Genomic DNA, 15,556 nt, shown 5'->3' with positions numbered 1-15,556 from the left:
CTCCTCACTATATCACTGCTACACTACATCTCCTCACTATATTACTACTACACTACATCTCCTCACTATATCACTACTACACTACAGCACCTCACTATATCACTACTACACTACATCTCCTCACTATATCACTACTACACTACATCTCCTCACTATATCACTACTACACTACATCTCATCACTATATCACAACTACACTACATCTCCTCACTATATCACTACTACACTACATCTCCTCACTATATCACTACTACACTACATCTCTTCACTATATCACTACTACACTACATCTCACTATATCACTACTACACTACATCTCTTCACTATATCACTACGTTTTCTTCGTAATGTGGCCGTGAACCCCAATTAGTGCACCGTGTCCCCTCTCATGGCTCGCTTCACTCGCCATGATTCGGGCAGATTACTGTTTACTGTTTCTAATTGTAGTCTACGTGGATCGTAAAGTATGAAAAAGTTAAAAAATGGGAAAAAATGTGAAGAACTCATGTCGACCTTTTTCCATGTCGACCTAAGGTGTGTCGACCTAATTGGTGTCATCCTGGAGTCCGGATACCATGGCATACTACATCACTGCACTTCCTCCCCACACTACATCTCCTCACTATATCACTACTACACATCTCCTCACTATATCACTACTACACTACATCTCCTCACTACATCACTACTACACTACATATCCTCACTATATCACTACTACACTACATCTCCTCACTACATCACTACTACACTACATCTCTTCACTATATCACTACTACACTACATCTCCTCACTACATCAGTACTACACTACATCTCCTCACTACATCACTACTACACTACATCTCCTCACTACATCACTACTACACTACATCTCCTCACTATATCACTACATCTCCTCACTATATCACTACTACACATCTCCTCACTATATCACTACTACACTACATCTCCTCACTACATCACTACTACACTACATATCCTCACTACATCACTACTACACTACATATCCTCACTACATCACTACTACACTACATCTCTTCACTATATCACTACTACACTACATCTCCTCTACATCAGTACTACACTACATCTCCTCACTACATCACTACTACACTACATCTCCTCACTACATCACTACTACACTACATCTCCTCACTACATCACTACATCTCTTTACTATATCACTACTACACATCTCCTTACTACATCAGTACTACACTACATCTCCTCACTACATCACTACTACACTACATCTCCTCACTACGTCACTACTACACTACATCTCCTCACTACATCACTACTGCACTACATCTCCGTACTACGGGGCATATTTATCACAATCCACATTCAAGATAAGGATAGGATGTGATAAATTCGATCAAAATGGCATTACGATAATTGAATACATCTCAAGGATGCATCAATTATCTCATACAGAGACAGTGCTTGTGAGATATATATATCAGGTCCAGTGGTGCAAGTTGAAAAAATATCTTACAGGTACTGTATGCACGCGCCAAAAAATGGGTGTGGCCAAATGCCACATGGGGCGTGGTCAATTAAAATGGGGGGGTGATACACATATGGGGGGAGGGGCAGATAAACATATGACCCCAATAGTGCCAGATATACGTTGCCCCACAGTGCCAGATATACATTGCCCTACAGTGTCAGATATACATTGCCCCACAGTGCCAGATACACAATTGTCCCCAGAGTGCCAGATATACATTGCCCCACAGTGCCAGATACACATTGCCCCACAGTGCCAGATATACATTGCCTCACTGTGCCAGATACACAAATGCCCCCACTGTGTCAGATATACATTGCCCCACAGTGCCAGATACACAAATGCCCCCAGAGTGCCAGATATACATTGCCCCCCAGTGCCAGATACAGAAATGCCCCCACAGTGCCAGATATTCTCCCAGTGCCAGATACACATGTTCCCCCAGTACCAGATATTCTCCCAGTGCCAGATACTCATGTTCCCCGAGTGCCAGATATGCCCCCAGTGCCAGATACACATGTCCCCCCAGTGCCAGATATACATGTCCCCCCAGTGCCAGATATGCCCCCAGTGCCAGATACACATGTCCCGCAGTGCCAGATACACATGTCCCCCCAGTGGCAGATATGCCCCCAGTGCCAGATACACATGTCCCCGCAGTGCCAGATATGCGCCTAGTACCAGATATACATGTCCCCCCAGTGCCAGATATGCCCCCAGTGCCAGATACACATGTCCCCTCAGTGCTAGATATGCCCCCAGTGCCAGATACACATGTCCCCCCAGTGCCAGATACACATGCCCTTCCCCTGCTGCTCACCGCTGCTGCTGTCCTGTTCCTGTGTGTGAGGGGAGGAGAGCGCAGCCTGCGCCTCTCCTGCCTCTCAGTCTCCGGCGGCGGTGCGGGGGTCTACCTTCAATTCAGCGCTGATCCGTGAGCCAATCAAAACTCGCGGTCCGGCAGCCAATCAGGAGCCTTGATTGATTGGCTAACGGGCTGGCGCTGAATTGAAGGGAGACACTGAGGGGCAGGAGAGGCGCATGCTGCGCTCTCATCCCCTCGCAGCAGCGGCAGTGAGCAGTAGCGGAGGGAGGGAGCGGCGGCCCATCGGCGGTGGGTACGGCGTACCCACGGCTAAATTCTTAAGGGTACACTGTACCCATCCACTTACACAGCTGATCAAGTCCTATATATATATGCATGTAGGTTCAGGTAACAGATACTTCCAGTGGCAGCATTCTCTACAAACGCTTCAATGCTGTATTATCTACATATATGCCCAGATTTATCAAGCCTTGGAGAGTGATAAATAGCACAGTGATAAAGTACCAACCAATCAGCTCCTGTCATTTTTCAAACACAGCCTGTGACATGGCAGTTAGGAGCTGATTGGCTGGTACTTTATCTCTGTGCTATGCATCACTCTCCAAGGCTTGATAAATGGGCCCCATAGTTTGCTAGAGGGCACTGACTTATGCACTTTACTGTGAACCTATATCCTATATACTGTATGCTGCTAGAGGAGGGGCGCTTTGGAGATAACTTTATAAATATAGGCACATGTACTGTATGTTAGATTTTTTTCTTGTTCTTTATAATATAAACAGGGCCGAAACTAGGATTTTCGGTGCCCCTGGGCAAGACAATAATTTGGCACCCCTCCTCAACAAAAATAAATACATTAATAAAAAATAATAATAAAAATACAAATTAATAAAAATTATCTAAAACAAACATGACACTGCACAGTAGTACCCCTCATTACGCCGCCCCACGGGGGAGAGAGAAAGATGGAAGAGAGGGATGAGGGAGAGAGAGTAATCACACTCATAAGTACATACAGTGCCCCTTTCCTGAGTCACACTCACCATTTAGGCAGGCTCAGGATGATGCTGGATAGTGAGGTCTCCACTCTCCTCCCCTCCTCTCTCCCATGCTGGCAGGCTGGGCTGGCCTGGCACTGACAGTGCAGTGCCTTGTAGCTCCGCCCCCTTCGGCTGCACTGTGGCTGTTGAAAGACCTGGGGTGGCTGAGGTAACTTGCTCCCTGTGACCCCTGTTAATCTCTGACACACCCTACCTCTGCGGCTGCGGTTGAAAGGAGCCGGAGGCACTGCAATGGATAAACTGAAAGTAAACTTCAGCCCTTGCAAGGGCTGCTGGGAACTGTAGTTTATTTTCAGTTTCTTTACTGTAAGGAGCTGGCCGCACTGCAGTGCAGAAACTGAAAATAAACTACAGTTCCCAGCAGCCCTTGCAAGGGCTGTAGTTTACTTTGTTTATCCATTGCAGTGCGCCCGGCTCCTTGCAACCGCAGCGGGAAGGGGTAATGCTGTAGAACAGGTACTCTCATGTTATGCGGCACTGGATTATGTTATCACATCCCCTGTGCTATCGGCTGGCTCCGTACCTGCATGCATGCGTCTTGGCCTCTGATAGCAGATAAATGCGCTGCCGTCCATCCTCTTGTTGTTACACCAGTGATGTCTGCTCCGTGCCACAGCAGCCAGTGAAGACACTAAGAAGAATAACCCATAGTAAATGAACCAGATCAGCAGTGTATTCAGTGTGCAATAGGAACAGTGCAATATATGCTATATGATATTAACAATCTTCCTACTGTACATGATATGGGGTAATGGGGACCATTTACATTAAGCGGGGCAAGGTTATACATCCCAGATTGCACGTGTGTGATGCCACGGAGCCTGAGTTTTCATATAAGTGACCCGTTGCTAAATTCAACATTTGCTGCCTGCAATGATGCACAGTATGTAGTGATAACTTGGTTATTCAATCAGGCGTGACTATACTCAGGCTAAGGATGGGCATTATATATCGGATATACTGTTAGCTAGGATTCGCTCCTGGACAGATTTCCAATCGATAAAGGCACAGCTGGATAATCGCACTGTTAGAGAAGTGTTCTGCTGCGTTCTGTAAATGACAGGGGGCTGCAATGCACATGGTCGCATTAGCAACGAGACAGAAAATAAGATTTTAAACCTACCGGTAAATCTTTTTCTCCTAGTCCGTAGATGATGCTGAGGACTCCGTAAGGACCATGGGGAATAGACGGGCTCCGCAGGAGACATGGGCACTATAAAGAACTTTAGAATGAGTGTGCACTGGCTCCTCCCTCTATGCCCCTCCTCCAGACCTCAGTTAGAGAAACTGTGCCCAGAGGAGATGGACAATACGAGGAAAGGATTTTGTTAATCTAAGGGCAAGATTCACACCAGTCCACACCATCCACACCGTATAACATGGATATACGAACCAGTTAACAGTATGAACACAAAACAGTATCAGCTAAAGACTGATCTCAACTGTAACATAACACTTATGTAAGCAACAACTATATACAAGCCTTGCAGATTTTGTCCGCACTGGGACGGGCGCCCAGCATCCTCTACGGACTAGGAGAAAAAGATTTACCGGTAGGTTTAAATCTTATTTTCTCTTACGTCCTAAAGGATGATGGGGACTCCATAAGGACCATGGGGTTTATACCAAAACTCCAGACCGGGCGGGAGAGTGCGGACGACTCTGCAGCACCGACTGAGCAAACGCAAGGTCCTCATCAGCCAGGGTATCAAACTTATAGAACTTTGCAAAAGTGTTTGAACCTGACCAGGTAGCTGCTCGGCAAAGCTGTAAAGCCGAGACGCCACGGGCAGCCGCATAAGAAGAGGCCACCTTCCTAGTGAAATGGGCCTTTACCGAATTTGTTAACGGCAATCCTGCCGTAGAATGAGCCTGCTGAATCGTGTTACAGATCCAGCGATCAATAGTCTGCTTCGAAGCAGGAGCGCCAACTTTGTTGGCTGCATACAGGACAAACAGTGCTTCTGTTTTCCTAACCCGAGCCTTCCTGGCTACATAGATTTTTAAGGCCCTGACTACATCCACTGGAGTCACTTGGAATCCTCCAAGTCACTCGTAGCCACAGGCACCACAATAGGTTGGTTCATATGAAATGAAGAAACCACCTTAGGCAAAAATTGAGGACGAGTCCTCAACTCTGCTCTATCCACATGGAAGGTCAAATAGGGGCTCTTGTGAGACAAGGCCGCCAATTCGGACACCCGCCTTGCAGATGCCAAGGCCAACAACATGAGCACCTTCCAAGTGAGAAATTTAAATTCAACCGTTTGAAGAGGTTCAAACCAGTGAGACTTCAGGAACCGTAACACCACGTTAAGGTCCGAGGTGCCACTGGGGGCACAAAAGAAGGCTGGATGTGCAGTACTCCCTTTACAAAAGTCTGGACTTCTGGGAGAGAAGCCAATTCCTTCTGAAAGAAAATAGATAGGGCCGAAATCTGTACCTTAATGGAGCCTAATTTTAGGCCCATATCCACTCCTGTCTGTAGAAAGTGGAGAAAACGGCCCAGATGGAAATCTTCCGTAGGAGCAATCTTGGCTTCACACCAAGAAACTTCCTCCAGATACGGTGATAATGTTTTGCCGTCACCTCCTTCCTAGCCTTTATCAGAGTAGGGATGACTTCCTCCGGAATACCTTTCCCAGCTAGGATTCGGCGTTCAACCGCCATGCCGTCAAACGTAACCGCGGTAAGTCTTGGAACACGCAGGGCCCCTGTTGTAACAGGTCCTCCCTGAGAGGAAGAGGCCATGGATCTTCTGTGAGCATCTCCTGAAGATCTGAATACCAGGCCCTTCGAGGCCAATCTGGAACAATGAGTATTGTTTTCACTCTTTTTTGTCTTATGATTCTCAATATTTTTGAGATGAGAGGAAGAGGGGGGAACACATAGACCGACTGGAACACCCAAGGTGTCACCAACGCGTCCACCGCTACTGCCTGAGGGTCCCTTGACCTGGCACAATACCTCCGAAGCTTCTTGTTGAGGCGTGACGCCATCATGTCTATGTGAGAAATTCCCCAAAGACTTGTTATATCTGTAAAAACTTCTTGATGAAGTCCCCACTCTCCTGGATGGAGATCGTGTCTGCTGAGGAAGTCTGCTTCCCAGTTGTCCACTCCCGGAATGAAGACCGCTGACAGAGCTCTTACGTGATTTTCCGCCCAGCGAAGAATCCTGGTGGCTTCCGCCATTGCCACTCTGCTCCTTGTCCCGCCTTGGCGGTTTACATGAGCCACGGCTATGACGTTGTCCGATTGAATCAGAACCGGTAGGTCGCGAAGAAGATCCTCCACCTGTCGTAGGCCGTTGTATATGGCTCTCTATTCCAGTACGTTGATGTGTAGACAAGCCTCCTGGCTTGACCATAGCCCCTGAAAATTTCTTCCTTGTGTGACTGCTCCCCATCCTCGGAGGCTCACGTCCGTGGTCACCAGAACCCAGTCCAGAATGCCGAACCTGCGACCCTCTAGAAGGTGAGCACTTTGCAGCCACCACAGGAGAGACACCCTGGCCCGGGGGGATAGGCTTATCTTCTGATGTATTAGTAGATGGGACCCGGACCACTTGTCCAGGAGGTCCCACTGAAACATCCTTGCATGAAACCTTGCCGAAGGGGATGGCCTCGTAGGCTGCCACCATTTTCCCCAGAACTCGAGTGCATTGATGAACAGACACTCTTTTTGGTTTTAGCAAGTCTCTGACCATGTTCTGGAGGTCCTGGGCTTTTTCCATCGGGAGAAAAACCCTCTTCTGTTCCGTGTCCAGAATCATGCCTAGGAATGATAGTCGAGTCGTTGGAATCAATTGTGACTTTGGCAGATTGAGAATCCAACCGTGTTGTTGTAGCACTCTCAGGGAGAGCGACACGCTCTTCTGCAACTGATCTCTCGATCTTGCCTTTATCAGGAGATCGTCTAAGTATGGGATAATTGTGACTCCCTGCCTGCGCAGGAGCACCATCATCTCCGCCATCATCTTGGTGAAAATCCTCGGGGCCGTGGAAAGCCCAAACGGCAACGTCTGAAACTGTTAATGACAGTCCTGTACTGCGAATCTCAGGTACGCCTGATGAGGAGGATATATGGGGACAAGAAGGTATGCATCCTTTATGTCGAGTGACACCATAAAATCCCCCCCTTCCAGACTGGAGATCACAGCCCGAAGCGATTCCATCTTGAATTTGAACTCTTTCAAGTACAGGTTTAGGGATTTTAGATTTAAAATGGGTCTGACCGAACCATCCGGCTTCGGGACCACGAACAGGGTCGAATAGTACCGTTTCCCCTGTTGGACTAGGGGAACCTTGACAATCACTTGCTGTTGATACAGCTTTTGAATTGCAGCGAACACTACTTCCCTCTCTGGGGGAGAAGCTGGCAAGGCCGACTTGAAAAATCGGCGAGGGGGCACCTCTTCGAATTCCAGTTTGTAGCCTTGGGATACAATATCCATCGCCCAAGGATCCACGTCTGACAGAACACAGACCTGGCTGAAGAGTCGAAGATGTGCCCCCACCGGTGCGGACTCCCTCAGTGGAGCCCCAGCGTCATGCGGTGGATTTAGTAGAAGCCGGGAAGGACTTCTGCTCCTGGGAACTAGCCGTAGCAGGCATTCTTTTCCCTCTACCCTTACCTCTGGCGAGGAAAGATGAGCCCCGACCTCTTCTGGACTTAAGCGACTGAAAGGACTGCATCTGATACTGTGGAGTTTTCTTTTGCTGTGGGGGAACAAAAGGCAAAAAGGTAGATTTACCCGCGGTAGCTGTGGCAACCAGGTCCGCGAGACCTTCCCCAAATAAAACTTCACCTTTGTATGGCAAAACCTCCATATGTTTCTTTGAGTCAGCATCACCCGTCCATTGGCGAGTCCACAGGGCGCGCCTAGCAGAAACCGCCATGGCGTTGGCTCTCGACCCCAGCAGCCCAACGTCTCTTTGAGCATCCCTCATATATAAGACTGCGTCTTTAATGTGGCCTAAGGTTAATAAAATGGTATCCCTATCTAGGGTATCAAGGTCAGCTGACAAGGTATCTGTCCAAGCTGCAACTGCACTACACACCCATGACGATGCTATTGCCGGTCTGAGCAAAGCACCTGTATGCGCATAAATAGACTTTAAAGTAGTTTCCTGCCTGCGATCAGCAGGATCTTTGAGGGCTGCCGTGTCCGGAGACGGTAGCGCCACTTTCTTGGACAGGCGTGTTAAAGCCTTGTCCACCCTGGGTGAGGATTCCCAACGTACCCTGTCCCGTGCAGGGAAAGGATATGCCATAAGAATCCTCTTGGGAATCTGCAGTTTTTTATCAGGAGTTTCCCAAGCCTTTTCAAATAACTCGTTAAGTTCATGGGATGGGGGAAAGGTTACCTCAGGTTTCTTTTCCTTATACATGCGCACCCTCGTGTCAGGGACCGAGGGGTCATCTGTGATATGCAAAACCCCTTTTATTGCAATAATCATATCATGAATACTTTTTGCCACCCTCGGGTGCAACCTCGCTTCATCGTAGTCGACACTGGAGTCAGAGTCCGTGTCGGTATCAGTGTCTGCTATCTGGGATAGGGGACGTTTTTGAGACCCAGAAGGGCCCGGTAACCCAGCCGAAGCCGTGGATTGACTCCCTGCTCTTTCCCTGGACTCTGCTTTGTCCAATCTCTTATGTAATATGGTCACATTTGCATTTAAAACATTCCACATGTCCATCCAATCATGAGTCGGCGTTGCCGACGGCGACACCACAATCATCTGCTCCACCTCCTCCTTAGCTGAGCCTTCCGCCTCAGACATGCCGACACACTCTTACCGACACCCCCACACACACAGGGATATAGTTATAAGGAGACAGTTCCCCAATAATGCCCTTTGGAGAGACAAAGAGAGAGTATGCCAGCACACACCCAGCGCCAACTGACACTGGAAAATAATGTCCCAGATAACAGCGCTTTTATATTAGAGTACTGTGTAATACACTCACTGTGCCTTACAAGTGCCCCCCCCCCCCCCTTCTCTTTTCAGCCCTGTGTCACCATGTTCAGCAGGGGAGAGTCCAGGGAGCCAGCTTCTCTGCAGATCTCTGTGGAGAAAATGGCGCTGGTTAGTGCTGAGGGACCAAGCTCCACCCCCTCTGGCGGCGGGCTTCGGTCTCGCTCAAAATATTTAAAACTGGCGGGGGATATAAAGAATTACTGCCTCCGCAGTGTCTATGCCAGATACAGAGGTTTTATTGCTGCCCAGGGCGCCCCCCCTGCGCCCTGCACCCATCAGTGCCCGCTAGTGTGTGTAGTGTGTGTGGGAGCAATGGCCGCAGAGCCTATCACTTAAGTAGGTCTGCTTCTCTCTCCTCAGTCCCACGACGCAGGGAGCCTGTTGCCAGCAGGCTCCCTGAAAATAAAAAACCTAACAAAGTTCTTTTTCAGAGAAACTCAGGAGAGCTCCCCTGTAGTGCACCCAGTCTCCTCTGGGCACAGGATCTAACTGAGGTCTGGAGGAGGGGCATAGAGGGAGGAGCCAGTGCACACCCATTTTAAAGTTCTTTATAGTGCCCATGTCTCCTGCGGAGCCCGTCCATACCCCATGGTCCTTACGGAGTCCCCAGCATCCTCTAGGACATAAGAGAAAAGGAGAGATGGATTATCCCCTGAAAATGATTGCTTTGTATCGATTAACAAGTATTGATCCCATACTGATCCAAAAGATCTATCCAAACTCTTCAATAGTCTATCCCTACACCTCAGGGCTTCCATACCACCCAGGGCAAAATGCACCAATTAAATGGCCGATTTCCAGCCGGATATTTAAATGAAAAACGGAAAACCCAGATTAGGCCACTGATAATCGGTGGGTTTGATCAATGGATTTAAAACTGTAATGAACCAGGTAAACAAACTTAACAGTGATCGCGCTGGAATGAAAATTATGTGGGTCCCAGGGACCCATCATTTTTACAATTTTGGGTCCCTCTTCATTGTTTTTGGGTCCCATCATAAATTATTGCTGCTAAATCTGTTAAATGGCTATCAGACCTCTCTAAATTCCCTGTTAATACAGCTCAGCCTCTCCACGTGTCCTGGCATTAGATCACTCTACATAACCCTAAAATGCTCATCAGACGTCCCCATCTATAGCGACACTGCACATAAAGTATATACACCACCCAGGTGACCCGCCTCCCCCTACCCAAGCTAAAGAAAAATAAGACATGGCTGCAGAGTGCCGGGGCTTTGCTCACTCCACAGACGTGTTTACCCCACATGCCCCTTGTGTGCCCTAAATGCACCCATTGCCTAATGGACATGCTGCATCCACAGCAACATGTTCTCCACTACACAACGTTGCTGTGCTACATTCCTCCCTGCATACATCACTGCACTACAGTCCCCCTATACGCTACACTACTTTCCTGCACTACATCATGTCCCTCTATATGCTGCACTACATTACTACACAACATTTCTGCACTACATTATTACACTACTTAACTGCACTACATTACCCTATATGCCACACTGCATCCTCCCATACACTGCACTACATCACGACTACACTACATTCCCCTCTATGTGCTGCACTACATCATTACATCCCCACCATATGCTGAACTACATCACTACGCTATGGGGGTCATTCCGACCTGATCGCCCGCTAGATTTTTTCGCTGCGCTGCGATCAGGTCAGAACTGCGTATGCTCCGCAATGCCCAGGCGCGTCGTATGGGTGCAAAGCGGATCGTTACTGAGCGATGGATTTAACGAAGAATCCATTCGCACAGCCGAACGCAAGAACATTGACAGGAAGAAGGCGTTTGTGGGTGGCAACTGACCATTTTCTAGGAGTGGTTGGAAAATCGCAGGCGTGTCCAAGCATTTGCAGGGCGGGTGTCTGACGTCAATTCCGGGACCGGACAGGCTGAAGTGATCGCAGCGGCTGAGTAAGTTCTGAGCTACTCAGAAACTGCACAAAACTTTTTTGTTCCGCTCAGCTGCACATGCGATCGCATGCTTGCAAAGCAAAAATACACTCCCCTATAGGCGGCGACTATCTGATCGCAGCGCTGCAAAAAACAGCTAGCGTGCAATCAGGTCGGAATAACCCCCTATATCCCCCTCCCTATACAATCCACTACACTAAATCACTGCAGTACACTACAGATTAACATTAGAATTATCCCTGCAGGATAACTTCCCAACTCCTGTGTAGCTCGAAAAGGGTAGAACAAGGGGAACTGGTCAAGATCCTGGCAGTTGGGAAGCCGGCTGTCAATATTGCGACACTGGAATCACTTGTCAGAAGGTCGGCGCCGGCATCCCGATCACATTTGGCCAGGGGGAATTAGGTTTAAGCTGTGGGAACGGGTGGTTTGATATAGGCTGCGAGGAGGGGGGTTTAGGCTGCGGGAAAGGAGGGAGGTAGGTATTCTATACAGTGGGATGCCGCGGTCGGTATTCTGACCGCTAGCACTTTAGCCCCAACTCAGAATGAGGGCACAAGGAGGGTTGAGTGGAAGGAGGGGGGCAAATTAGAATTGGGGTGACGATGGAGGAGAAGGAACAGGAGGGATCAGTTTAGAATAGAGCGGCAGGTTAGAGGGTGGACACCGTAGAGGGGATGAAGGAGCGAGTCTAACTCCTAATTGCTATCCCTCCCGTAGACCTTCTCCTTAGCAGATAGACAGAAGGCAGCGTCCCCTCATAGAGCAAAGAGCTCAGGGTCACTCACTTGCTGGTGAGTCCATCTCCGACCCTGACGCGGCTGCTCTGAAATGAAAGCCTATCATTCTGACATATCAAGTGCCCCCGCGTCATTGTACACCGGAGGCTGGGGAGAGCTGCAACACCATGAGGAACGGGCTCCTGCCTCTCCCCGCGGCTGCTATGACACTGTCATGGCAACAGCAGTGCGCCAAATGACCACGTTCCCGTGAAGACGGGGGGGAACTAGTGGGGGGTTACCTCAGTTGTTTTTTTCGTCCCCTCGTCTCCTTTCCTCCCTCTCGCCGCCACCTCACCTCTCGCCGCCTGCAGCTCCCACAAGACATGGAGATGCCGGAAATCAGAGCTGCCGCCGAGATCCTGCATAACTGACACGCAGGGATCTGTGTCAGGCCAGCCCCGGACAGCAGCAGGTAATGTCCCCTCCTATTCTGTCTGATCCCCTTTCTCTGCCGTTGGAGAAGGAAGCTAATTGACAGCACAGCGCTGCTGATTGGCCAGAGCGCGTCCTAATGGACCCAGTGTTTTTTTATTTTCGGGTCCCCACCATCGGTTATCGGGTAAAATACGCGCTATAGCGCGTTTTTGCGAACACTGCTTAATGTAGCATTTATTACAGTAGCTTCGGGCATAGGTGCCGATTTATATTTTTGCTGGTGGGTGCTCGGCGGGAGGCGGCTGCGGGAATGAACGGGCGGCTGCGGCAATGACTAATGCCCATTACACATTATGCAGCACACCATAATGCCCATTACACATTATGCAACACACCGTAATGCCCATTACACATTATGCAGCACACCATAATGCCCATTACACATTATGCAGCACACCATAATGCCCATTACACATTATGCAATACACCATAATGCCCATTACACATTATGCAACACACTGTAATGCCCATTACACATTATGCAGCACACCATAATGCCCATTACACATTATGCCACACACCGTAATGCCCATTATGCAACACACTGTAATGCCCATTACACATTATGCAGCACACCATAATGCCCATTACACATTATGCAACACACCGTAATGCCCATTACACATTATGCCACACACCGTAATGCCCATTATACAATATGCCACACACCATAATACCTATTACACAGTATGCCACACACCGTAATGCCCATTACGCAATATGCCACACACCGTAATGCCCATTATACAATATGCCACACACCATAATACCTATTACACAGTATGCCACACACCGTAATGCCCATTATGCAATATGCCACACACCGTAATGCCCATTACGCAATATGCCACACACCATAATACCTATTACACAATATGCCACACACCATAATGTCCATTACACAATATGCCACACATCATAATACCTATTACACAATATGCCACACACCGTAATGCCCATTATGCAATATGCCACACCGTAATGTCTATTACACATTAGACTACACACCGTAATGCCCATAGCCATTACACAATATGGCACACACTGTAATGTCTATTACACATTATGCCACACACCGTAATGTCTATTACACGTTATGCTACACACCGTAACACCCATTATGCATTATGCCACACAATGTAATGCCAATTACATATTATGATACACACAGTTATGGCCCTGACACCATTTTATGCCCACACACAATAATGCCACTTACATTGCTAGGGGCCTCCGGTGCATTGCCATGGGTTTCATGCTAGGGGTGTCCTGTGCGTTGCCAGGGGTTTCATGCGTGTTGCTAGGGGTCTCCAGTGCGTTGCCAGCGGTTTCCTACGTGTTGCCAGCGGTTTCCTACGTGTTGCCAGGTATATCCTGGCCGCTGCCCCAGTAAAGTTATGGATGTGGGCATCAGTGGTTACTGCTAGCCTCCGCAGTAGATTGAGACGCGCTGTGGGATGCAGAAGAACTTCTGTACCATAGCAGTGTAAAAAACACCCTCTTAAAATGTCCGCCGTCGAGGAGACAGGCGCTAGAGGTCAAATGTCACCTCTAGTGTTTGTCTCCTCCTCGGCAGTGGACATTTTTGGTTGATTTTTTTACATTGCTATGGTACAGAATCGCTTCCGCAGCCGCCATTGCGTCTCAATCTACTGCGGAGGCTGCGGGGGCAGCAGCGGCTAGCTCTACTGGGGCAGCGGCTGCTTCCGTGGGTGCTCCTCGCGGCCCGTGGGTTATCGGGCCCGGGAGCACCCACGGAATCGGCGCCTGTGGCTGTAGGTAATGTACTTGATAGAAGAAAGACAAAAAGAGTACTGTAAGGATCTATGGGCCTAATTCAGACCTGACGAATGACTGCGCATGCATCGCAATGCGCACGCATGAGCCCAAACAGCGACACAATGGTGCGAAATTTTGATCGCTAGGCGTACGCAAGGTGATTGACAGGAAGCCTATTTTTGGGGGTGGTAACTGGCTGTTTTCTGGGAGTGTCTGGAAAAATGCAGGCGCTCCCAAGCGTGTTCAGGGAGGGTGTGTGACGTCAGCTCCGGCCCCGATCAGCCTGTTTGTATCGCACTGTAGGAGTAAGTCCTGGGCTGCGCACAGACTGCACAGACTGGAAAAATCATTCTATGGTGAGTGAGTTGCGAACGGATTTGCAGCTGTCCGCTGTCTTGCAAAGTTTTTGCACGGTGTACACATGCATTTGCACACTTGCACGGGGCGGGTTTTCACTCTGTATGGGCGGCGGCTATCTGATCGCGGACTGCTGCAAAAGCGCACAGCAGCCATCAGGTCTGAATTAGGCCCTATGTTCGGTGCCCCAGATTAGAGGTAGAAATCAGTTTTTTATGGGGCATGTCCTGCTCACTGTTGGAGGACTCACAGACACTTGGATTGGCGCAGTGAGGGATGTCAACAGGAAGCTGTTGGATAAGCAGCCTACAACCTTGCCATACTCTCTCTGGCACAGTTGGGATGGTAGGTATGGGGCCCCACAACTAGGCTACTGGGTGGCCATTTTTCATGGAGCTTTTGGGGGGACATTTACTAAGCAGTGATAAGAGCAGAGTAGTGAGCCAATGGAGAAGTTTCCCCATCAACCAATCAGCAGCTCTGTATAATTTTATACTATGCAAATTATAGATGTTACTTCAGTGCTGATTGGTTGTCATGGGCAACTTCTCCACTGGCTCACTTCTCCGCTCTTATCACTGCTTAGTAAATTTCCCCCTTAATCTGAATCTAGATTCTCACCAGCGGTGACATGTTGGCACTTACCTCCAGGCTTCCCGAGTGTGCAGCCCAGTGCAGGGGAGTAAATTTGTGGATGGGATCCACCTCATTAACGTGCGCCCCGTTCTTCACCATCACGGCCAGCTGTTCCACATCTCCGCACTTCACTGCTTCATGAATGCTGCAGTAACTCCTCTTCTTCTGCACCACAGCTAAATATATGTTTAAATAAGAATTTACTTACCGATAATTCTATTTCTCGTAGTCCGTAGT

General features: G+C 48.8%; 1 protein-coding gene across 2 annotated transcripts in view; it reads right to left on the bottom strand.

Annotated features, from left to right (window-relative positions):
- The window catches only part of ANKRD42 (ankyrin repeat domain 42), a 106,500-nt gene that overhangs the window by 82,850 nt on the left and 8,094 nt on the right, over nucleotides 1-15,556 (bottom strand). Inside the window, exons 2-3 of one of the 2 annotated variants that reach the window (XM_063951339.1) lie at nucleotides 15,329-15,495; nucleotides 3,926-4,033 (exon numbers count right to left, since the gene is read on the bottom strand). In XM_063951339.1, the coding sequence (XP_063807409.1) occupies nucleotides 3,926-4,033; nucleotides 15,329-15,495 (275 nt within the window). Of the gene's footprint in view, nucleotides 1-3,384; nucleotides 3,633-3,925; nucleotides 4,034-15,328; nucleotides 15,496-15,556 lie in introns of those variants that run through there. The other variant, XM_063951340.1, reaches the window with a different exon arrangement.

This window comes from Pseudophryne corroboree, chromosome 2, assembly GCF_028390025.1.
Source record: "Pseudophryne corroboree isolate aPseCor3 chromosome 2, aPseCor3.hap2, whole genome shotgun sequence".
NCBI lineage: Eukaryota > Metazoa > Chordata > Amphibia > Anura > Myobatrachidae > Pseudophryne > Pseudophryne corroboree.
The sequence above is the reverse complement of the archived record's forward strand: the minus strand, read 5'-3'. Positions and strand labels throughout refer to the sequence as shown.